This window comes from Rhodamnia argentea, chromosome 7, assembly GCF_020921035.1.
Source record: "Rhodamnia argentea isolate NSW1041297 chromosome 7, ASM2092103v1, whole genome shotgun sequence".
NCBI lineage: Eukaryota > Viridiplantae > Streptophyta > Magnoliopsida > Myrtales > Myrtaceae > Rhodamnia > Rhodamnia argentea.
This window is the reverse complement of record NC_063156.1, coordinates 22381878-22404430: the sequence shown is the minus strand read 5'-3', so window position 1 is coordinate 22404430 and position 22553 is coordinate 22381878. Positions and strand designations below refer to the sequence as shown.

The 22553-nt window shown below is 39.3% G+C and overlaps 3 protein-coding genes across 4 annotated transcripts in view; 1 reads left to right on the top strand and 2 right to left on the bottom strand.

Annotated features, from left to right (window-relative positions):
• LOC115734847 (galactose mutarotase) overlaps positions 1-1028 on the bottom strand; it is a 21374-nt gene extending 20346 nt beyond the window's left edge. The window contains exons 1-2 of the mRNA XM_030665807.2: positions 972-1028; positions 557-610 (exon numbers count right to left, since the gene is read on the bottom strand). Of these exons, the coding sequence (XP_030521667.1) occupies positions 557-610; positions 972-998 (81 nt within the window). The 5' untranslated portion in view covers positions 999-1028. The remainder of the gene's footprint in view (positions 1-556; positions 611-971) is intronic.
• LOC115734844 (ABC transporter A family member 7-like) lies at positions 1026-21642 on the bottom strand. The gene is made up of 19 exons (XM_030665803.1): positions 21632-21642; positions 9220-9434; positions 8345-8726; positions 8139-8218; positions 7893-8037; positions 7120-7239; positions 6909-7033; positions 6158-6316; positions 5595-5757; positions 5396-5521; positions 5212-5295; positions 3926-4287; positions 3332-3532; positions 3080-3189; positions 2886-2970; positions 2508-2636; positions 2310-2415; positions 1898-1986; positions 1026-1571 (listed from the first exon to the last, which is right to left on the bottom strand). The coding sequence occupies exons 2-19, from the start codon at positions 9295-9297 to the stop codon at positions 1272-1274; spliced, it is 2844 nt and encodes a 947-aa protein (XP_030521663.1). The 5' UTR covers positions 9298-9434; positions 21632-21642; the 3' UTR covers positions 1026-1271.
• Positions 16890-22553, top strand: LOC115734841 (ABC transporter A family member 2-like). 2 transcript variants are annotated; one of them, XM_030665797.2, is made up of 16 exons: positions 16890-17269; positions 17760-17991; positions 18089-18258; positions 18344-18529; positions 18619-18714; positions 18799-18999; positions 19142-19301; positions 19382-19608; positions 19792-19909; positions 20007-20083; positions 20251-20340; positions 20461-20604; positions 20682-20984; positions 21077-21157; positions 21704-21880; positions 22072-22553. In XM_030665797.2, the coding sequence occupies exons 1-16, from the start codon at positions 16901-16903 to the stop codon at positions 22336-22338; spliced, it is 2898 nt and encodes a 965-aa protein (XP_030521657.1). In that variant the 5' UTR covers positions 16890-16900; the 3' UTR covers positions 22339-22553. The 2 variants fall into 2 exon arrangements, with proteins under 2 accessions (XP_030521657.1, XP_030521658.1); XM_030665798.2 differs by lacking the exon at positions 22072-22553 and adding an exon at positions 21958-22058 and having other exon boundaries at positions 21704-21916.

Genomic DNA, 22553 nt, shown 5'->3' with positions numbered 1-22553 from the left:
ACCTTCTAAGTTCCAACTACACTTTCTCACTGATGCATGTTAATACTGAATATTTAGAGTAATGAATGTGTCGTCTACTCAAGGAGAAATCATTAGATTTCGTTGTTATGAGATGAATGAATGTATGAAAGAACAGTGAATGTCTTTTCTTCTTCTTCTTCTTCCCAATATAAGGACTTTGAAAATTTGACTTCTCAGCCAAACATTAGAGCCAAATAGTCGGTTAATAATAATAATAATAACAATAATAATATACTTTCACGAAGATTAATGTTGTTTTATTATAGAAACGTGGCCCATATTCAAATCAAAACTCTTAGCTTATCTTGTTACACCCGCATAGGCGAAAATTACCATGAAATCCTAAACATATTGTAATTGTGTCAATTCAATCATAAACCCTTTTTTTTCTTTATCATTTCAGTCCTAAACCTTTTGCACTTTAATCCAGAAAAAGGGAAAAAAAAAAGAAAAAAAATTATAGATAACTCAAAGAAATTGTTAAAGGTAAATTTTTGCAGAAGAAGGGAGAAAGGGAAGTGAGATCGATCCTGACCTTGTACTTGTCAATGGTATCATATCCAAGAGGAATATCAGCTAATTCACCGGAACAGCATAGAAGTGAGAATCGAGTCACATGGCAGAAAACCAAATTAAACTAAAGGGCCAAGCTGTTTAATCTCCATCTCCAATTAAATCCATGTTTTGGCGATCATTAACCATGATAATGATTAGTTCAGATCCTTGAAAAGCAATCTCCATGTACAGAAAAACACAAGTTCAGTCTTTGTCTATTTTTTACTCATTCTTCGATTTGAGCAACGCAAGATGTTGCAGATCCCACATCAGAGGAGAGAAATCATGGGAGAAATTTTCACCCTGTTCTCTATTTTCCTGCTATGACTAATGAGGTGACTCAAAATACATTCACTAGTCTGCGTTTTCAGTAGGAGCGAATCATACTCACCGGACTTATCGGGAAGGACAAGAGAGAGCATAGTCGATCCATAGTTTGTGAATTTTACAGAAAAATTTCATTCATTAGGGAGGTAACAATTATACAAAAGAAAAGACTGTAATTGATACATATACGGAACATGGAAACTTTCTAAATGCGGGCTAATCTGTATGCCAGTTGAGAAGCATCCTGGCCAGATGGTGCATATTGTAGTTGTAGAGAAATGATGCGACTATAGCTACAAAACGACGAAAAGGGGCAAGAAAAATCCTGTGTAGCATTCTGATCAAGTCAGAATTTATATCTCTAACAATCATGACAGCACGTTGAATGCCTGCGTGCCGCGAGCAACCTTAATGAAGACATCCTCCAAGGTCGTGTCTGCTAATCCCCAAGCATGAACTGTGAACCTGCTCTTTGCATTCTCAACCGCCTGGAATACGTCTGCGATCTTGACCTCATGCTTCGGCAGTTCAAACTTTTGAGTTCCAGAGATTTGATATATTCTCTTAGCACCTGGAGAGAGACCCTGCACCATGTTCTGCACTTCTTCCTCATAAGTGGATGATGTTGTCATCGTGAACACGTAAGAACCTCCATATCGAGCCTTCAGCTGTCAAAAGTTAAAATTTACATTCAGGTGTTTGCACAGAATTTGCAGAGTGAAAATGTGTTTCTTTAGAAACCCAAATCAAATACAGGTGCAGACAAATATTAGATACGGTGGAACAAAACCCAGATTTATCTTTGGGTTCAGAAAAATTATACCTCAGGCAGTTCACGCGTAAAGAAATTTGAAACAAAGGAAAGAATCTATATCAGGAAACGAAAGATGACATCTTTCTGTATTATCACTAAAGCGAAAAAGAGAAAAATACTCAAATGACGCAAAAAATCCAGTTAACAGTCCAATGGGACATCATATTATCTACTATTTACCTCTTTTGGGTTCCCTATACACTGCATACTTCCATCAACAAATATTCCCAATCGATCACACAGTACTTCTGCCTCTTCCATTGAATGAGCTGAAAATAAGAGAAGTTCTTCAGTGATGTAGCCTCCAAGTGTGAGATATAATTTGTAATCCTTCATCATAGAAGGAATAGCTAAAGCTATGGAACATTTAGCCAGGATTACTCAATCAAGATGTTTCAGTTTCTCTACACATGTTCACCCATTGGGATCTGCATCTATTATGTTCAGCGTTTACGAACACCCTAATGCACGTGCAGGAAAACTAGTTAAAGCAATGTCTGAAATGTGCCTCATGTGTGCAGCATGCACGCGAAAACGCACACAGTGAGAGAGACAGAGGGCGGGGCGGGGCGGTTAAGTTCTCGATACATACTGGTCAGAATGATAGCACGGTCTTGCTTTGCACGCTTCACAACATTCCATAAGTTGTTTCTTGAAGCTGGATCCAACCCTGTACTTGGTTCATCCATGTAAACAACCTTGCCAAAGTTGGAGGAAAAATAATTAGTACAGAAGTGTTAGCTTGAAGGGTCTTTGGTGCTTCCAAAATAAGATACCCTGTAAGACTTACTTTGGGATCTCCAATCAGTGAAATGGCAACACTCAGCCTCCTCTTCATACCTCCACTGTATTTTCCAGCTTGTTTGTCAGCAACACCACCGTAATATAAGTTGACACTCTTGAGAGATTCCTCCACTGCCTAGATCAACAAAATGAGTGTGCAAAGTGAATGAATGACTAAGAAGTGGAGCATAGTTAAACAATTCTTCATTCACTTACAATACAATAGTAACCAGCTAATAGAGATTTTTTCATCCTTATTCTATTTCACGGGAAGTTGCATGACAGTGTAAGAGAATTTGCTGCACTTTGGAAACATATTTTTCTTCAATTATCTAATCACAGACATTAGAAAAGAACAAGAAAGAAAAGAAAAGTAACAGCTTACTTGTTTCAACGCAGAACCCTTGAGATTTTTTAGTCTTCCATAGAATAGCAGGTGCTCCCGCCCCGTTAAGGTTTCCCAGAGCAGGCTTAATTAATAAAGAAAGGAAAATTCAGGACTCATGCAATAAATCAAAATCAGAAGGCACAAAGGAGGGATTGGTAATTTCTCAGTAAGATAACATAATGCCAGCTTACTCATGTTGGGGGCATACACCCATGCTGGTATATATGCCGTCCATATGAGTCCGTATATCGAGCCCCTGAACATAGGCTGCTCCAGAGGTTGGTTTTGTAAGGCCGATCATCTGTCAACAGATAGAATGATGTCTCTTGAGTTTTAAGGACAACATATATATTCCCAACAAAATATATCTCCCTTGGGATGCTCCAAAGTTAATGTTAATCCGACGTGATTCATTTATCCAAATAGAAAAAATTTGCACTTACCATACTGATGAAAGAGGTTTTGCCTGCTCCATTTGGACCAAGCATGCCAAAGCATTCCCCTGGTGGCAAAGCAAGAGACAACCCTCTAACCGCAAATTTCTCAGGATTTCCATCCCTTCCTGGATACACCTTTTTGAGATTGTCACAGACAATAGCATGATTTGTGCTTGGTTCTAGCAGCAACTGCTCAACCTTCTCCCTCTAGAAAAATTCATGCAAAAGAAAAACAATCATCTCACGTCATCAAGTCAACTCAAATAATAAAACAACCACACCCAGAACTTGAGAACATCCAGTATGGATTATCCACTTTATGTAGAAATTTTTTTGTATTATCGATGAAACACTCCAACCACCAATGATCAGCAGTCGAAAATAGAATGCAGGTTAAAGACTGTTAAATGTAAGATTGTCAAAACAAATGAAGTCCTTTAAAGATATGAATAACCAGACTATTTGCACTTGCAGTCTAAGATATGATGAAATTGTAAAAGTAATCTATCTGTCAAGCCTATTGGGGCCAGTGTTTAAAAGAACCGTCAATATGCAGTATTTCCACTACCAAAAAGCAACTAAAGGAGACGCACTAGTTACCTCCTGACTGACATCAGGCTTCTCCATCTGAACAAAGACTTTAGATTCTTGCCTTCGCAAGCTAGGCCTCCGGAAAGAAGATGGATGCTTCTTTCGGAATCTTTCAAAGAGAAACTTAGGAGTTTTTCCACTTACAGATGACGTGACTTGATCTATATAGTAGGCTACAAAAAGGACCACCAACCACTCGACAAACATGATAATCAGAACCTCTTTCATCCCATTTTTGCTATCATTTAAATCACCCCAACGCATGCCATGAGTCCCCATAGAATCTCCTGTGAAGGAATATTGTGCAAACTCGTACAACCCACGGTACAGTGAGAAGCCAGGATATAATTCCATTACAATAATCCAACCTCCTGCAGAAGATTAATACAATTGGTTAGGAAAAGACAATATAAGTGGCCAAAAATAAAAGCATCAGAGCACTGAATTCAGAAGGGCTGCAGACTTTCATCTAGTAAAGTAATCCCTCATGCAGTACTTGACCTGATGCATAAAGAAAGAGCTAAATGACATCCTGCAAGCATCAACTAGTCCTTCTCTTGCTCTAAATGGACATTGTGCAAATAGATGACTTATTATAACACCTTCCCTAGGAGCAGCAATGGTCTTCCCACTAAAGGTATATTACTCTCGTGCAAAAATATAGAGGAGAAAGTTTATGCTCATCAAAATAAATTTACTGCTCTCAACTGTTGCTGAAGTTACATGTTTACTACAAACACCAAGCCTCTCTCGATTTAGCTCGCTCGAGGAGGTTTGAACACATGGAATGATGGCCTCTAAATATTCTAGTGAGAAGACGTGATTATAGGAAAAGACAGAGTACTTAGACCTTACATAAGACTTAATAAAGAACATCAAACAATGTCATACAAATATTTGGGTAGTTTATCCCACTTGTTGGAATAAGCCTACTAGGTTGTTGCTTTTTGCTACCAACACAAGCAGCACACCACAGGGAAGATGGTGCCATGGAACCGCCTTGTACTTCCCATACACCAAGAGAATCTATCTCTGCCGATGTAAAATGTGGCTCAAAATGCCACTTATGTGGTGTCTGGGGTCAGCAAAATAAAAACACAAGCAGCTCATACATAAATGGAAGTAGAATGAACTTTGCGAAAAAAAGGGATGATGGAGTTGATTAAGAAATCAACCACCCAACTAATGAATTGCCTTAATCATCATGAAATAAGTAATTCTCACACAAAAGGTCCAGAATACAAAAGCAATTTTAATTAGAGATTGCCTTTCTTGTCGTAATAACTTTTACTTACTTGGGAAAGACGTATCTTGGACGAAGAATTCGAAAAGGAAAGCTCCCAATAGACCAGTTCCGAAGACACAAATATAACCCACCACTGCAGTCATCACATTTCAAATTTTCAGTCATGTTAGTTGGAATCATAAGGTAGAAGAAAAAATACCAACTACATAAAACCAATTTCACCACGGTCAAACCTGTAGCAGTCTTCACATTGGAGAAAAATGCCGCCACCAGAAAAGCCAGAGATATTTGCAAGTTTATGTAGATGAAATAAAAGACAAGCTGGATACTGTAGTCATTCAATGTGAAAAATTTTAAACCTGCAAAATTGCAACCGATTAGGATAACTGCAAGTAAATAAGAAGCTACAAAAGAAGCTAGATGGATTATTACCGATGACTGAGCCAAAAATCACAAAGCACAGCATGTAGATTGAAGATATGCAAAAGAAATAAGCATAGGAAATCAACCAATATGGTGCATCACCAAGCCCATGCATTTTCATCATAATTCTCAGCTTCTGCTGTTTCTCATAGACCAGAGCTGTCAATATAACCTGCATCATAAGAAGGAAAAAAGCAGCTTACAGAGGTGTAATGATCAGCGAAAAAAATGAACTGAGACAAGATGCTAAAGCTTGGGACTAACAGGAGGGTCTAGTAGTAGGATTTATGCAAATAAATAAAAAAAAAACACCAGATTATTAAGGTTGCATCAGGAAGGGAAGCAGACTTGGAACCAGAGTGATGAACAATCATATATCTAGTTCCAAAACATAAGTCAGCAGAAAGAAATGATCACAAGAGTTAACTTTCACTTAAGTTCTTCCCCCACTCAGTTACCACACTTCTCCATGTTGTGGCGCAAGAGCCCCCCTTAACTAATACAGCAGTATGGCTGAGAAAGAGACAGAAACGTCCATTTGAAACTATGTGTACACTATCACAACCACTTACAGGGAATAGTTGGATGATAACCCATGTAAAGAAAAGTGTGCCAAGAAGAGAAGACAAGTCCAGCCTCACGTCAGTTTCAGGTTGAGGCATTTCTTTGACAAACTCAAACAGCATTTTTGTTGCTGGCCCCAGCAAAAACTGAATGTACGCATTGGATGCCTGAAGACATATACGAGGATAACTAATAAGTTGATGGTTATGCAAATGATAGAAGATACTAAATTTCGCATATCTCTAGAAGAGAAAAGAAACCTTAGACAAATTTCAATGCAAATGAGAACAACCTTAAACTAAAGTTTGATTTTAGAGATGGTAACTGGATAAATCAATGCTCGTAATTCAAGCCTTGGATATTTCCCTAGGACAAACACTTTTATGTACTCATCCTTCATAAAGTACTGTAGATGACGTGCAAGAGTCATGGCATTTTCAAAGGGAAGTTCAAGCAGGCTTTCTGGTTTCAGTATCTCAACAGAGCTTTATTCAAAAAAATTGCAAGGTGGATCTGAAAACACTTTTTTTTCAAAGGGAAGAACCATTGGACTCGGAGATGCACTGCTAGAACATGGGGCAATATTCAAGGAAAGAATGTATTGTTTCCTTGACAGAAAAAAAAGTAGTCATATAGACAATAAAGGGCTCTTCATTTTGTCTATCCAAGATTATTCCTTGCACCTAGTTTATCTGAACAATATATAAGCTGACATCTAGGAAAATGATTAAGAAAAAGAAAGGAAGAAATAGGAGTTACCAGATTCACAGATCGTGCAACACGCACCAATGATATAGGAGCATTTCCTGTATCATTCTTATAGGTTGAGTTATACCATATGCTCACATTGAAGTTATTGGAATTTGTATTAAGGAAATCATACCCTGTGAGAAAAAAAAATGTTGTTAGAATTGTCTGTACATATGGATAAATCAGCGAATGAAGCCAGAAATAAAGGCAGCGGCCAGACCTGCAACTATTTCATTAATTTGCCGTTCTGGGTTCCCTTTCCGATAGCCCTTGTATAGCTCATCATTTACTGCTGACGAACTATTTCTCCACAAACGTAAACCTTGGGCACAACTTACATCTAAATGCACAACAAAAGGATAAATGGTTATCAAAGTGAAGGTTTTTAATCCCTTGGTTTTGGAGGGGTAGGAGGAATAGGTGTTGTTGGAATGACCACGAATAAATATATAATGATTAACCGATTCAAGGGCTTTCCTTTTCAGCCAGATGGTTTAGCCATTCTTATATCAAGATAGTAAACCCACAAAGTTAGCACTCTCTATGAAGGAATGCAAAGTTTCCCATATCACAACAAACAAAGTGAAGTGAAGCTAAACAGGCACTCTTAGATGGATCTCGATTTCTTCCTCTTTGTTCCTTGTTTGTACTATTTTTCTATTTGCATCAGTAGAAAAAACCAGCGCAGGATAGGTTTCTATTGGACTCATTATCTTCACTTCTAGAACATTGTCCATAAAGCAAAGCGCGTTTAGACACACATTTAAGTAAGTATTCTTGCTTCTGATCAAGTTCCCGTTCACTCTTCTTGGTGCCTCGGGTGTAAGTATATTCTTAGCAATCAGAATCAGTTCCTCTGATTGCAACTTTGTCGAATTGATGTGCATCCATATTTTTGTTTCCTTCTCTAAGAATCACAAGAATTAGCAGCAAACCTATTAGGATTAATGCATCTCACACACGTCAAAAAGAAGTAACAAAGGATTTTCCTACCCTGTTGAAATGTTATGGGGGGTTCCTGAATAGCAACAGAAAATGAAGAGTTTCCTGTGCACTGCTTTTGAACTTCATAAACAGGTTTGTCAGAGAAAAAAGCAGGCTCAAGATAGTTGTACAAGTTGGGCCAGGAAGCAGAACCCTGAAAATTTTCAGAAGCCACATTAGCCACATTAGCAGCAGGGAAATACGGTAATTGCTGATCCTAGTATAACGTGAAACAAAGATGAAAAGAAAACCTACCGCAACATTCTGGGCTAAGCTGCCTAAAACGTCAGAAGAATTCAGAGGAGAAGAAGTTGGTACCATATTCCCCACCAAAACTGAAAATATAAAGTTAAAAACAAAGTCAAAACTTAGCAATGTCTATCCTACTACCAAATGGCAGCATCTTAATTTTAAAGGAAAGGAAAAAAAAAAAAAACATATTGAGGAGTCGGTGAATATACTTTCTCCAAGAGATTGGTTATTTCCTGTAAAAAGTATGGTAGCAGGACAAGACCCTGTCCTTCTGCAGGAATCATTAGGCAAGTCATTAAATGGAATAAAGTCCGTCTTCACTGCACGATATTGGGGAGCCGGTATTTGTAACAGGGGAGGCCATTCAGGAGGATTTAGTATCGGACAGGTTCCCACTTGATCAATGGTGGAGTACTGAATCCCACAAACCTTCTCACAGTGTCCATCTCCATTCGTATCAATACATTTACAGCCACACTTATTGGACGCCTTGTTCAGTTCATGGTTGACCAAACTTTGGAGGAGAACAAGGAGTAAACAGAGGACAAATGGAAAAGAAATGAGCCGGATATTGGTCTTGATATTCCGTTTCTGTGAATGGACAATATAAAAATGTCAGCAGACGCATCCTTAGTAGAAATTATTGGTCCTTACTGCACCAATAAAGTCGATTCATGTGCCACAAAGGAGGAGAGACAATGTATTTCAGTATTAGATGGTACAGTAGATTCGTAATAGTCGAATACGAGCTATACCGGACTAGATAGTATTAAAATTAATGGAGACAGCAACTCTCAACAAGGCAAATATCCAAGTTTATCGATTCACCAACTCAAAATCAAAACTTGAAATTGCGAGAATCAGTTCTGCGTGCATCATCCATCCATCCATCCATCCATCAAGACGACGATAAATACACCCAACCACAGTCCCGACTAAACTAATCAAAGTATTATCAAGACGGCTTGAAATGATGCGTTCGAGATTCTAATCACCGCACACCAAAGCCAAGCCGACGCGCCCCTCCCTCCACTCAACGCGGAAAAGAACCGGCATAAAGAAAAGACGCTGAGAGATAGCGAACCTGGAAAGTCAAGTTCTTGCGGAGCAAAGCATTGGCCTGAGTCCAGAAGCTCGCCGGACCATGCGACGGCTCCGCCATTGAATCCCGCACTAAACACTACCGTTAAAGCTTCTCGAGGAGTAACGGAATTTCAAATTCAACCTGCAAAGCAGAGTCCCCCCTCCCTTTTTTTTTTTTTTTTTCTAAGTGCGTCTTCTTGAGCTGTTATTGAAAATCTTCCACAAGAGGAGTTCTTGATTCGGGGGTCTCTGCATTTATATATAGTCGCGAGTTTTAGAAGCACTCTAAAAGAATCTGAACTTCACCCACTTCTTTATTTCTTGCGTTGGCGTCAGACAGGAGAAGGCAGTGGGACACAGGCGTCATTTGTCGGATATGCCCCTCTTAACAACGTTAATTTCGGTTTTGGTACTAAAGCGACTGTTCTTGCTTCGAGCGATGTACCGGATTTGACCTTCGCGAAGTGCCTGCTCCGCCCTCAAGTCTGACTCGATGGTCAGAAACACCCCCGGGGGCACTTTTCTTTTCACATATGTAAATAACGAATTTGCCATATGACCAACCGTTCTATTTTCCTCTTCTTCTTTTTTAATCATTTTTCTAATCCGAAGAAAAAGTTTGAAACATAAATCCATTTAGAGCCTGCATGGCAATCATTCTGATTTGAAAAAATGATTCTAATTAAAATGACTTTTTCTAATTCTGTTTCCTAAATGAGTTTTAAAGAATCACAACGTGTTTGGTAACTACCCAAAATTTCTATTCCTGGAATAGAAACGCGTTTGATAACCGCACAAAATTTCTGCTCCCTGGAACAATTGCTCCTTCCAATTTTTGTCATTTAAGTCAAATAATTACGTAATTACTTTGCGAAATTTCATCCTACATATCAAATTAATCGAAGATTAATTCATAATTGATTCTCTTATATAACATATTGCATATTGAAATGTAAAAGTAAATATCAATAATCATCACCAGTCATTTTCGCCATTTACTGTGGAGTTTCATCGAACTCTTTTGAGCGAGCGGACAATCGACATGAGCGACACCTTCGTTTTTACAAAAAAAATGCAATGCCTTGCTCTACATTGTGCGCATTTTTGGTTCTAGGAAATCAAACCTCAGTCTTAATTCATCGAAAACTTAAGAACGGGAGCTTGCTAAGTATTCACGATGGTTATTTTTGTCTTTTTCTAAAAAATTTTAAAACTAGACTAAGTCTAAAGTACATAAACCTAGGCAAATCACAACCAATGAAATCAAGTGTGCAATCAAGAAATCATAAAATTGATAAATCACATCATACAACCCTAATGAAGCCCTAAGGGCTTAGAGAAATGTGGTTCGAGTTTAATTGCAAATGTGTTATGACTTTTCAAAAAAATAACAAAATCTATAAAATCTAGGGAATCTAGGCCCATATTTATGAAAATGAGGTCAAACTAGCCTAATCTAAGCTTCTTCTATTTTTAGGGATTTTTTGAAATTTTTCTTATTTTTTAGAATTTTTCCAAAAATTTCCCATTTTTTTTATTTTTATGTCATATTTTATTATCTTATATATTTTTCTTTGAAAATGAGACTTCATTCTGTTTTATGTCGAGGAAAAATTGAGAGAACCGAAAAGGGAAAATGAGAGATGTGGGACTTCATTCTCTTTTGTAATTCTCAAAAGTGATTTTTTTTTCAGTAATACATTTTTTTTGTTCTTGTTTTTGCTTCAAAACTGTTTTTGGAAACAGAAACAGAATTAGAATCATTTATGTTACCAAACAAGATTCTCATCTTTTTTTACTCCGGAGAACAGAATCAGAGAACCAGAGTGGTTACCGTGTAGGGCCTTAGTGATGCAATTTCATTGTTCTATTTTCAGGAATAATTTTTGACCTAGAAATAATTTTAGAACATAAATAGAAATAAGATTTTTTTTATTACTCACTCCCTCTCTCACGCATCCCTATTGCAAGTTGCCATATTACCTATCGCTAATCTTCGATCCCCGACCACCAATCACCCCTATCACGTCTCGGCCGCCAACCTTCGGTCGTCATTCCTTGTTCGATGGTCACGGTCTTTGATCTTCAGCTTCCGTTCGCCCACCGTAGATTGCCATTTGTTGACCGCCAGTCTTTTTCCTCCCGTCGCTATATGGATGGAGACCGTATGTATTATGTATGTATAGAGCGTATAAACCGCGTGAACAAACGTTTCTACACGTGTAAAGGAAATTGACAAATACCGTGTTGAATAAGCAAACGGAGATGGTCAGAATCAATCCGAGCAGCAAAAGATACTGAGGGATTTCTTAATCTAAGCCATGACGTGCAGCCTCTGAAGACACTGCTTTAATTATAATGCATTTGATGACGTTGACTTTGAATATAATTAGCAAAAATGTGGTTTCTTAGAAGACACCGAGAAGGCCCTGCTTGTTTACTAAAACCCACAAGAAACTAATCTCCAGGAAGATCACCCTAGACTGGGGAACCAGATTAAGAGGTCATATGAGGATTAAAGCATGACCGTGCGATTATAAAACAAAGATTACGCCACCTAATCCGTGAAACTACCGGAAAATTCCAGCAGACTCAGCTTTCGAACTTCTCTACTCCCAGGTGATACTTGCAGAATTCCACACGCTTTGGTAATAATCAAACGCTTGTGTTCGTCTAAAGCCAAAACGTTTTGACGTTCTGACCATTTCCTTCAGCCAGAAGAATAAGCCCGTCGTTTTCATTAACAAGCTGCAAGTTAAAACATGATTGAAGCACGCAGGAACATGCTGAGAGAAGCAAACTGGCCAGAAGATGCGATGGGAAATGTTGATTTCGTGTATATAAAAAGCGAGTAAACTATGCACGTGGCGCTCAAGCATTGGACGGCGGCACCTTCGGCATTCGTGGCTTCAGGAGAACCAAAGCGGTGCACATATGGAGCATTAGTCAACTAGGTTAGACGGTGGTGCAGGCCTTAACCTGGTGAGCAGTTGCTGTTTCCTTAATTCCTAAGAAAATGATGGCCAAATACCAGATGCAAATGCAATGACGTCCAAGAGAAAAGCAATAAAGAAAGTGCATTGTCTTAGCTCTTAGGAGTGTTATTTCATGCTAAAGAGAACAGAGTTTCCAGGAAAGCAGTTCTGAGTCAAAGACTCCTAAAGTAAAAAGCTAAATAAACGCTATGAATGATGCCTGTTGAGATCGCGTAGCAGAAGTCCGATATCTTCATCCGAGGAGATAGTCAAGAGGGAGCCCAAATCCGAATCTATCAACGTATCAAGTTATGCCTACCTCATTAAAAAATTTAAGCTAATGAGTTATGGGCTAACTTGGACATATTAACTGCTCTACACAACACCAATTCTCTGATGTGAGACTTATTTGACACAACTCACTTTTGTATCTAAACTATATTTGACCACGGAAGTATTTTCAAGAATGCAAGTGGGAGTACATTTTCAAGTGACCAAACCAGATTTGAATAGATATTTCGTTTGCTTAGCTGGAAGTCTGAACGACGGAGGCAACATCTGCAACACTCACGCAATGAGCATTCACAGGTTCTCATTGTACAAGTTGCAACGCCACACTTCGGACGTGGTCCACAGAACAGACCACAATTTCCAGCCCCACCGCTCTAAATTTATTATTAGATGTCTGACAAGACTGATGTCTTATGAGACGGCATGTTTTACCTGTACATTTCAACGTGACAAGAACACCTCCTGCAAAAGCACTTCAAAGACAACATTTGAGTTTTCTTCCCTCCTGTTTGGACGGATTTGGAGTGCTCCCGACAAGAATTAAACTCTTTTGCCATCTAAATCGAAATCTTGATTGTTTAGGTTATCCCACATCGATTATAAAAATGGCTGGTAGGCGATTTATAAGTGTAAGGGAAAGTCTCATTCTTATTTGGGCCTTGTTTATTTAAAACTAAATACATGTCCAAAGCAATCTACATTGGCCATCTACGATTTCCGTAGTTACATCTGGGACATATGTTTTTGCATATTCCACCTTATCCATGATGTTGATGCTCCTTAATATGATATCATCAAGCTTATTTATGATTTTGTTGACCTAAGTGTGGTTTAGATCTAGGTCAAGAGATTGGCTTATAGAATAGCTATTTAAAAGAGAAAAAAAAAAAAAAAACCCTCGACTCAAAGTTGAAAAAGCCTGCTCTAAATGTAAATGCTCCTTAATGTGATATCATCGACCTTATTTACGATTTTGTTGAACTAAGTGTGGTTTAAGGCTTACGTCAAGAGCTTGGCTTCTTGAATAGCTATTACCAAAACAAAACAAAAAAAAATCGAGTCAAAGTCAATGCTCCGCCATATTCGGTCGACGCGGAACTTGGTTAATTGCAAAGACAATTCCACGAAAATGAAAAAAATAAAAAAAAAATTCGTGGATCTATTTATTCTTGTCGTGGGAACAAACTAATTTTCAGGCTTGAGTCGTGGTACGACCAAATTCATCCATTCCGAACATTCCAAATTTTCAGGCTTGAGCAAACTAATTATCGTGTGCAATAGTCGTCGTCAAAGTCATCCTTGCATCGCCATTGGCGCGCGTGGACTGTTCGTCAGCTGAACCTCCCACTTCTTTTTCTCGTACATTTTCTTGAATGCCATGGCTTAATCTCTTAAAAAATTCCCAAGTTTAGGTCCAACTTCAATTTTAATATATATATATATATATATATATATATATATATATATATATTTGTGCCATAAAAAATTCACAACTTTTTCTCGGATCCCTTTCTACAGTAAGTTTTTTCTGTTCAATAAAAATCCCAAACTTTAGGTCATGTCTCAATTCCGCCGTCCTATTCTAATGTCACCTTAATTTTAACTTTTAGTTTCATAAAAACTATCAAATTTTACTTGAGTCCCAAATCTGTCCATGTTAAACCCTCCGTCCAAATTTTCTCGTTGACAATTGATAAATAAAAAATTCCCAAGCGTGAGTTGTTCGAGTCAAGTGTGCTCTTCGACTGTGAGAGATGCAACACTCCCGAGAATGGGAGATTGAAGGTGGAGCGCAAAATCGAAGATCCTTCAACAAAATTGAAGGAGGACTTTCTTAAGAGTAAGAGCAATTGATGAAAATCAACCCCAATTGTTCTAGTTTCTATCCAAATTTAAGATCCAAGATGATGTTGTTTGGGCTGATATGGAAAATCATCTCCGAAAGACATCTTCTTGGATCTCAATTTTGGGAAAAAAACTGGAACAATGACGTGGACATGCCACTTAAGGTCATTAAGGGTGATTTTGGACGAAAAATTTATGGGGGCACATTCGGGACTTAAGTAAAAGTTGATTTTTCATGAGACAAAAATAAATTATGGTAAAAATTGAAGTTGACCTAAAGCTAGGATTTTTTTTAAGACAAAAAAAAAAGTTAAGTAGAATTGAGACTGGACCTAAAGTTGAGATCTTTTTACGAGACAAAAAAATTAGTATAGAGTTGAGATTGTAGGTAAAGTTGGGGGGTTTTTCTAGGGTATTAAGCCTGAATGTCAACCCACAAAAAAGAATGTAGTTTGTCTCTCTTGTGCGGTCATCAATTCTCGAGAGATCGTGCAATATGAAGCTACATGGAATTGTATGCTTATACCATTTCCCGTTGATAAAATCCTAAAAATGCAGCTGTAAACATCCCGATTTCAAAATAGTTAAAACATTCTCGATTGATTAGCAACGCACAAACGGAGCTTTTCAATTGAAAGAAACTCGATCCGACATCAAAGGATTAGATAGCCGTCACGTGAGTCGCAACAAGATATTTTTTGCGGGGTTTATGAAGAGATCGGTTGCCCTCGCCGCCTCTCCCCCTTTCCGGTCTTGGCAAATACCAGTTAACTTGCTTATCGAAAACAAAAAGAAACTTCTCAATCGAGAGAAAATTTAAATCGACATCGCTCTCGTTAAAAAACAATAGATGTTTGGAAGATTTGGCAAAGGAAAGGTAAAAGCGATGTAAAGAAAGTAGAGTTGTTGAGCGCAAAAAGAGGAGATGACAATTCGACCGTTAATTGAACGGTCCATAGAGTTTAACCGATTTTTGAACAAGAGACAGGCAGGAGTAAAGATCAAAGAGCGCGACATCATTTGGGCGATTACTTGCGGGCCAAGAAAGTGCTCCGCACCCTTCGTTGCCACGTTTCCTCACGTCACCTTTTGTTTTTTTTAACATTTTCCTTTTGTTTGACTTGACTGCTGAATTCACCAATCCTGCAGATTATCGAATTTTAATATTCTTCGCCTTTTGACAAGTTTGCCCTCCATGCTCTTCACCTTCAATTACCGAATTAGCCTCGTCACCCATCACGTTCACATTCTCCGGGTGGAACAAAAATCCATGATCATGTTGCGGGTAACGTATCATTCTCAACCCTAAAGAGAGTGAGCATCAATGACATATACTTAAGCATCATAATTTTCGTATGGTATTCACTTTTAATGTCAAAAGTTGCAGTCGAATCACTTTAGTACCAAATAGTAAAAAATTGATAATTAAGTGTCTCTCGCAATAAATTCCGATAATTATTGCCATGTGACTTTTTTCATGAAATTGTAATGTCTACATGATTTATTTATTTATTTTGTATAAAAAAATGAAGTCCAATGTGGACGATGACGTGGTTTAAAACTCATTCTCACTCTATCTCTCATTTCTATCTTATCTCTCTAACCTTTTAGAACATAGATCGCTTGGCTTGAAGCTCAAGCTCTTAGAAAGAAAGGATCCACTGCAAATCGATCTCAAAAGCGGTTTCTGCAGCTCCAACTCCACTTTCTACGGCAAGCGCAACCCATTCCCCTCTCCCCAACCTCTCCTTTGACTCTTTTCCTCCTCTTTGCATTGCGGCTCCACGGCCTTCATTGACGTCTCCTCCAGCCCCTATGTCCTAGGTTAAACAACGTCATTCATGGCTATTACGAGCCCCGCCGATCGACGGAAATGTTATGGTTTTGTCACGGTCGGATTTCCGGTGTTCCTAATCGTAGTCGCTATCGAAGTGATTATTGTGTTTTTGAAAAGTCACATTTAACTGAACCTATGAAAAGTTTTGGTGTCAAGGCGAACGTCGTACAAAAGATATGATACTTATAGTATTCTTTTTCTATGTAATTGGATATTAGAGTTTTGATTGGTTGGCCCACCGACTTTTCATTTTCATGGGGAGTTATCTTGAACATAAATGGTCCTAGACCTTTGAAAGCTCTTTTAAGTTAAACCATTCAACTGAGTTAATTAACTCGATTGATTATAATTAACCAACCTGCAAGTTGGGCGGTTTTTTTTAAGGAATTAGGCCTCCAGGAAGAAGATGCTTTGAAGGTTCCTATCTTCAAATCCTGACCAGCCTACGGTCAAAACGGCTAAAATTCCTCTGCATGACGCACGACAGCATCACGTGACATCGCCACACATCCACTTGGTGTAGTCCATTCCATTCCGACGAACCAGTGGCACAATCCGTAAATTCCCGAAACTCTAGACCCTTTTACGACTCCGCCGTCCCTTTCCTAAACGCGCCATTTTCAGTCGTTATAAACACACTCTGTCATGGAGAGAGCTCGAAAAGAATCAGGACAGAAAAAGCTCTCAACTTCGACTTCGATCTAACCGCAATTAGCGCGAGGTTTCTTCTTCCCATGGAGTTGCAGAGCGGAGCCCCGCTGCTGCTCCAGCAGTACAAGGCCCTGTTCAAGAAGAACCTGTTGCTCTCCTGGCGTAACAAGCCGGCCACCTTCCTCCAGCTCTTCTCCTCTTTCTTCTTCATCTTCCTCCTCTTCTCCATTCAGAAGTCCATCGACGCCCGCTTCGGCCACACCCCCGCCTTCAAGAACGTGGCCGACCCCAAGCCCCTCGTGTCCCCGCCCATCCCGCCCTGCGAGGACAAGTTCTACGTCAAGTCCCCCTGCTTCGACTTCGTCTGGAGCGGCAACGGCAGCGACAGGGTCGGGAGGATCGTGGACGGCATAAGGAACAATAACCCCAGCAGGCCCATTCCTGAGAGTAAGGTGTGTCGGTGTATGTGGCAATTTGTAGGTTTTTTAAATTTTCTTATTGTGTACTGATATGTCGACATCACATTCTGCTGTCCTACGTCTCAGTGAAAAATTGCAAAACATTGTACCTAGGGAGGAGGTCTTTGCTTAGTTTGTATTTCACTGTAGATGATGAAAGTTCTTTTGGTTAGAAAGCGATAGGAGTGGAACTCCAAGTTTCTGCGTGGTAATTTGCTGAAGCAGGACTTCAATAGAGTTGTGGAAAAGAAATGATGAGTAATGTCAGTGCCTTCCCAATTAGGTGGTAATTTAAACTTGTTTCGACATTGAAACTTTGGTTTTATAAGTAGGACTTCAATAGAGTTGTGGAAAAAAATGATGAGTAATGTTAGTGCCTTCCGAATTAGGTGGTAATTTAAACTTGTTTTTACATTGAAACTTTGGTTTTATGTACAAAAACTACATGATTGGTTGATGAGCTGTGAGTTCTGTGTGTCTGAAGGTTTTGTCATTTGGAACGACCGAGGAAGTGGATGCGTGGTTGTATAGTAATCCTATGCGGTGTCCTGGAGCTTTGCATTTCACGGAAATGAATGCCAGTGTCATCCAGTATGGCATACAAACTAACTCCACTCCAATTGCTAAGCGAGGTCTCTTTGAGGATCCCACTTTCAAGTTTCAGATACCTCTTCAGATTGCAGCTGAGCGGGAAATTGCGCGGTCTCTTATTGGAGGTATCCCATCCTCGTGTTGCTTCACTGAATAGTCTTTTATGCTTGAAGAAATTGGACCTATTCCTTTGTTTACGCCTCCTGAAACTTCACTTTGCAGATACAAAGTTTAGTTGGGTGGTTGGGCTGAAGGAATTTGCACACCCTACAGTTGAGATTTTCTCCGCAGTTGCCAGTGCAGGGCCAGCCTTCTTCCTTGCAGTCGCCATGTTTAGCTTTGTACTTCAAATCAGTTCCTTGATCACAGAAAAGGAGCTGAAACTCCGCCAGGTATTGCCCTTGAACACTACTGGCTTACAAAATCTTCGTTATGCACCTATAGAGCGTTCACCTTCACTCTTTTATACTGTTGCAGGCGATGACTGTGATGGGCCTTTATGATACTGCCTATTGGCTTTCATGGCTCACCTGGGAGGGCATTATAACCATTCTTTCTTCGTTGTTCATAGTCCTCTTTGGAATGATGTTTCAGTTTGATTTTTTCTTGAATAACAGCTTCCCTGTTGTGTTCCTGTTGTTCTTCCTATTCCAACTCAATATGGTATGCCATGCTATAATGTATTGTTTGTTTGAGGCACCATAGTGAACGGACAAGGGCTTATATCTTGACATGGTCTTCTCTGTTACTAGATTGGCTTTGCCTTCATGTTGTCAGCCTTCGTTAGCAAGGCCTCTTCATCCACAACTGTGGGTTTCTCCATATTTATTGTTGGCTTTCTAACTCAGGCAAGATATCCTGACTACCCGTTATTTCGGTATTGTATTCAAAGTGATGTTAAATTTGAGAATCTTTGCTTTTGGCTCTTGCAGCTTGTCACTTTGTTTGGGTTTCCCTACAGTCAAAGCTTCAGTAATGGTTACCGAGCCATCTGGTCACTCTTTCCACCTAATCTCCTTGCCGAAGCTCTGAACCTGCTCTCTCAAGCAACTTCCACCCCCGAGGATCCTGGAATTAGCTGGAGTAGGCGGGCAAAATGTGCACCAAACGACACAGAATGCGTGATATCAATCGTATGTAGTACCTCTGAAGTTAAAATTTCCTACATTAACAAATAGTCATTCAAATCTCTGCTGAGCCGTTCTCGCTTTGTTTTCTTGTCATCTTACATCATGTTAAGGCACATTGACCTTTTTTTCTACTCTTTTCTAACAGAACGACATCTATATATGGCTTGTGGCAACTTTCTCTGTGTGGTTTATTTTGGCTATCTATTTTGATAATATAATCCCTAATGCATCTGGAGTGAGGAAGCCAATGTTTTATTTCTTAAATCCTGGCTACTGGACGGGAAAAGGTGGAAGCAAAGTGGAAGGTAGAGTTTGAAAATTCTATGTGTGGGCATGCTTCCTCCTCCTACATGTTTTCATGACGTAGTCTTTCCTGTCTTGACAGAGGGTGGCATTTGTAGTTGCATCGGTTCAGTTCCCCCATTGGAGCATGTTAGCCCGGATGACGTAGATGTTCTCCAAGAGGAAAGTACTGTGAAAGAACAAGCAAAAGAAGGCTCAGTTGATACCAGTGTTGCAGTGCAGATTCGTGGCCTTGGGAAGACTTATCCTGGGACTACCCAAATCGGTTGCTTTAAATGCAAAAGGACATCTGCATACCATGCTATTAAGGTAACTAAGCAATTCCAGTTATCTGCACTTCCTTCCTCTATTAATTGCTCATCAACTTACGTGAGGTACCATTTCAGTACGAAAATTTATCAGATGACAGATGCAACAATAGACACAAGTATCCTGTATAACTTGATTTATGCTTGGAAAGGGTAACCGCTGTTATTTTTAAATTATCCGCAGGGTCTGTGGGTGAACTTTGCTAAAGATCAGCTGTTTTGTCTTCTTGGACCCAATGGCGCTGGAAAGACAACAACAATAAATTGTTTGACAGGAATCACGCCAGTTACAGAGGGAGATGGTAATAGCTTTACTTGGCTAATTTCATTTTGCACAGTACAGAATTTTTCTATTAATAACGTGGTGCATAATGTCATATTGCTGTCTTGTGTTAAAAGCTTTGGTGTATGGTTACTCAATCAGAAATTCGGTTGGTATGTCAAACATCAGAAAAATCATCGGCGTTTGTCCTCAGGTTAACCTTTCTCCTCCATTTTATCACCTTTGTATTTAAGTTCCAACAGCAGAGGAGCATAATTCTGCTGCATAGGTTTGGAAGTATTGCAATTATCCTCCCAGGAGTCGCAACTATTTGGTAAAAACAATTGAACATCCGTTGTAAAAGTTTATTGTCAATTGCAGTTTGATATCCTTTGGGACTTGTTAAGTGCTGAAGAGCATCTCTACCTTTTCTCAAATATTAAAGGGCTCTTCCCTGCTTCAATCAAATCGGTACATGCTCCTTACTTCCTCTGATGTTATTGGAACTTGTGAATCTGCTTCTACGCCTACATTAAGAGACAATTTTGCCTGTTTGTTTATTTTGATGAACCCATTTGAGTTTTCTCTCAGGTGGTTGAGAAGTCACTGGTAGAGGTCAGACTAACAGAAGCAGGCAAAGTGAGAGCTGGGAGCTACAGTGGAGGAATGAAACGTCGCTTAAGTGTTGCTATAGCCCTTATTGGTGACCCCAAATTAGTGGTTTTAGATGAACCCGTATGTGGATGACGTCTTATGGACAAATTTTGTTTGTGTGTGGAGTATTCTGAAAAGTACTTTGTTTTCTGCTGCAGACAACAGGCATGGACCCAATTACGAGGAGGCATGTCTGGGACATAATAGAGGATGCCAAGAAAGGACGCGCTATCATCTTAACGACACACTCTATGGAAGAAGCTGATATATTGAGTGACCGCATAGGAATAATGGCCAAGGGCAGACTTCGCTGCATTGGAACCTCAATCAGGCTCAAATCTCGCTTTGGAACAGGCTTTATTGCCCATGTGAGCTTTACTGCCAACAATGGTGCAAGTCCTCCTGGAGGAGATGCAATTTCAAAGACTGATCAGGAGGCTGTGAAACAATTCTTCAAAACTGTAAGTGAGCAGATAGGGCAGCTCTTTGTTTGTTGAAGTGCAGCTTTCTCTTCTTTTTAATGCCAATTTCTGACTCTCCTTTTCCTTCACAGCATCTGGATATTGTACCAAAAGAGGAGAACAAGGCCTTTCTGACTTTTGTTATACCCCATGATAGAGAAGCAATTTTGACGGTAATTAATCCCATTGCTGACTCCTATCCTTTTCAGGCTCTTCAAAAATTGTCTTTTTAAATGTTGAAAAGAATTGGGAAACAGTGCTGGATAAGCTGTTACATGTTCTCTGAGATGTAGATAGCTACATTTCTTGGTCTAGCAGGATGATGTTCTTGTAACTTCTATCTCCTTTGACATATGCATGGATATTGTATTGTTGCCGAAAAGTTAGAAATGCTCCTCTGTTGGAAGTTAACACCCTTCATGTGAAACACCGTCAATGGCAAGATTTTCCTTGTCCTTGGTCAAGAGAATTGTTTGCCAATTGTACCCGATGTATTTTTTAGATTTGAAAATGGCAATTAAATGCTCAAGATTGTCATGGGAGCACTGAAATTCATTCAAGTGCTAACTTTTAACTTTTATATCTTAAGGAGTAATATCACTGCCGTATAGATTCAACCATCTTTGAAATGCTTGTTTTCACATCACTTTCGGGAAAGAACTTCTGTATGTAGATTATCTAAATTGTTTTCCTCGTGATACTCCTCTTTTGCTCAACAGAAATTTTTTGCGGAGCTCCAAGATAAACAGGAAGAGTTTGGCATAGTGGATATACAGCTTGGTTTGACGACTCTTGAGGAAGTTTTCCTGAATATTGCAAAGCAGGCAGAACTAGAAAATGCTGCAGCTGAACGACGCTTGGCCACACTAACTTTGACATCTGGAACCTCTGTCCAGGTGAGAAACTAAGTCCGAGGAAATTCCTATAGAGTATAGGCTACAGCATTGGTAATGTTACTTTAAAATGCCGTTTGTCCTCGAAGACTGTACTAGCCAGTCTATTAATGTTCTGAACGACTTGCAAAAAACTGACTAAAAGTTCATCAGGCTGACAAAAGCTTTTGTTCTTATTTGGTAATTTGGTTCAGATCCCAGTGGGAGCTCAATTCGTGGGGATTCCTGGAACGGAATCAACTGAGAATTCTAGAGGCATCATGGTTGAGGTATATTGGCAGCAAGATGATTCTGGTGCGCTTTGTATCTCTGGACACTCTTCGGAAATGCCTATTCCTCCATCCATTCAACTACCAGCTACTTCAGCAGCAAATATGCGTAGTAGTTTCTTGGATCGCACGGGTCCAGTTCATGGGATCGTGCTGGACTCCGATCAAATAACTACTGCCTATCCTCAATAACACATTCTTCTGTAATTTTTATCAGAGTGCCTGTAAAAGTTTACTTCTTTGAGAGGGTACTACAACTACAATCAGCACTGTTAACGTCAGCATCCTGTACGTTGCGTCAGCTAGGAATTAGTCGCTTTTGATCGTATAGCTTTACAAAAGCCTTCTTGATCAAAGTATTGATTAGTTCTCTACATGATATAATAAAAGTTAATGCAGTTTCTCAA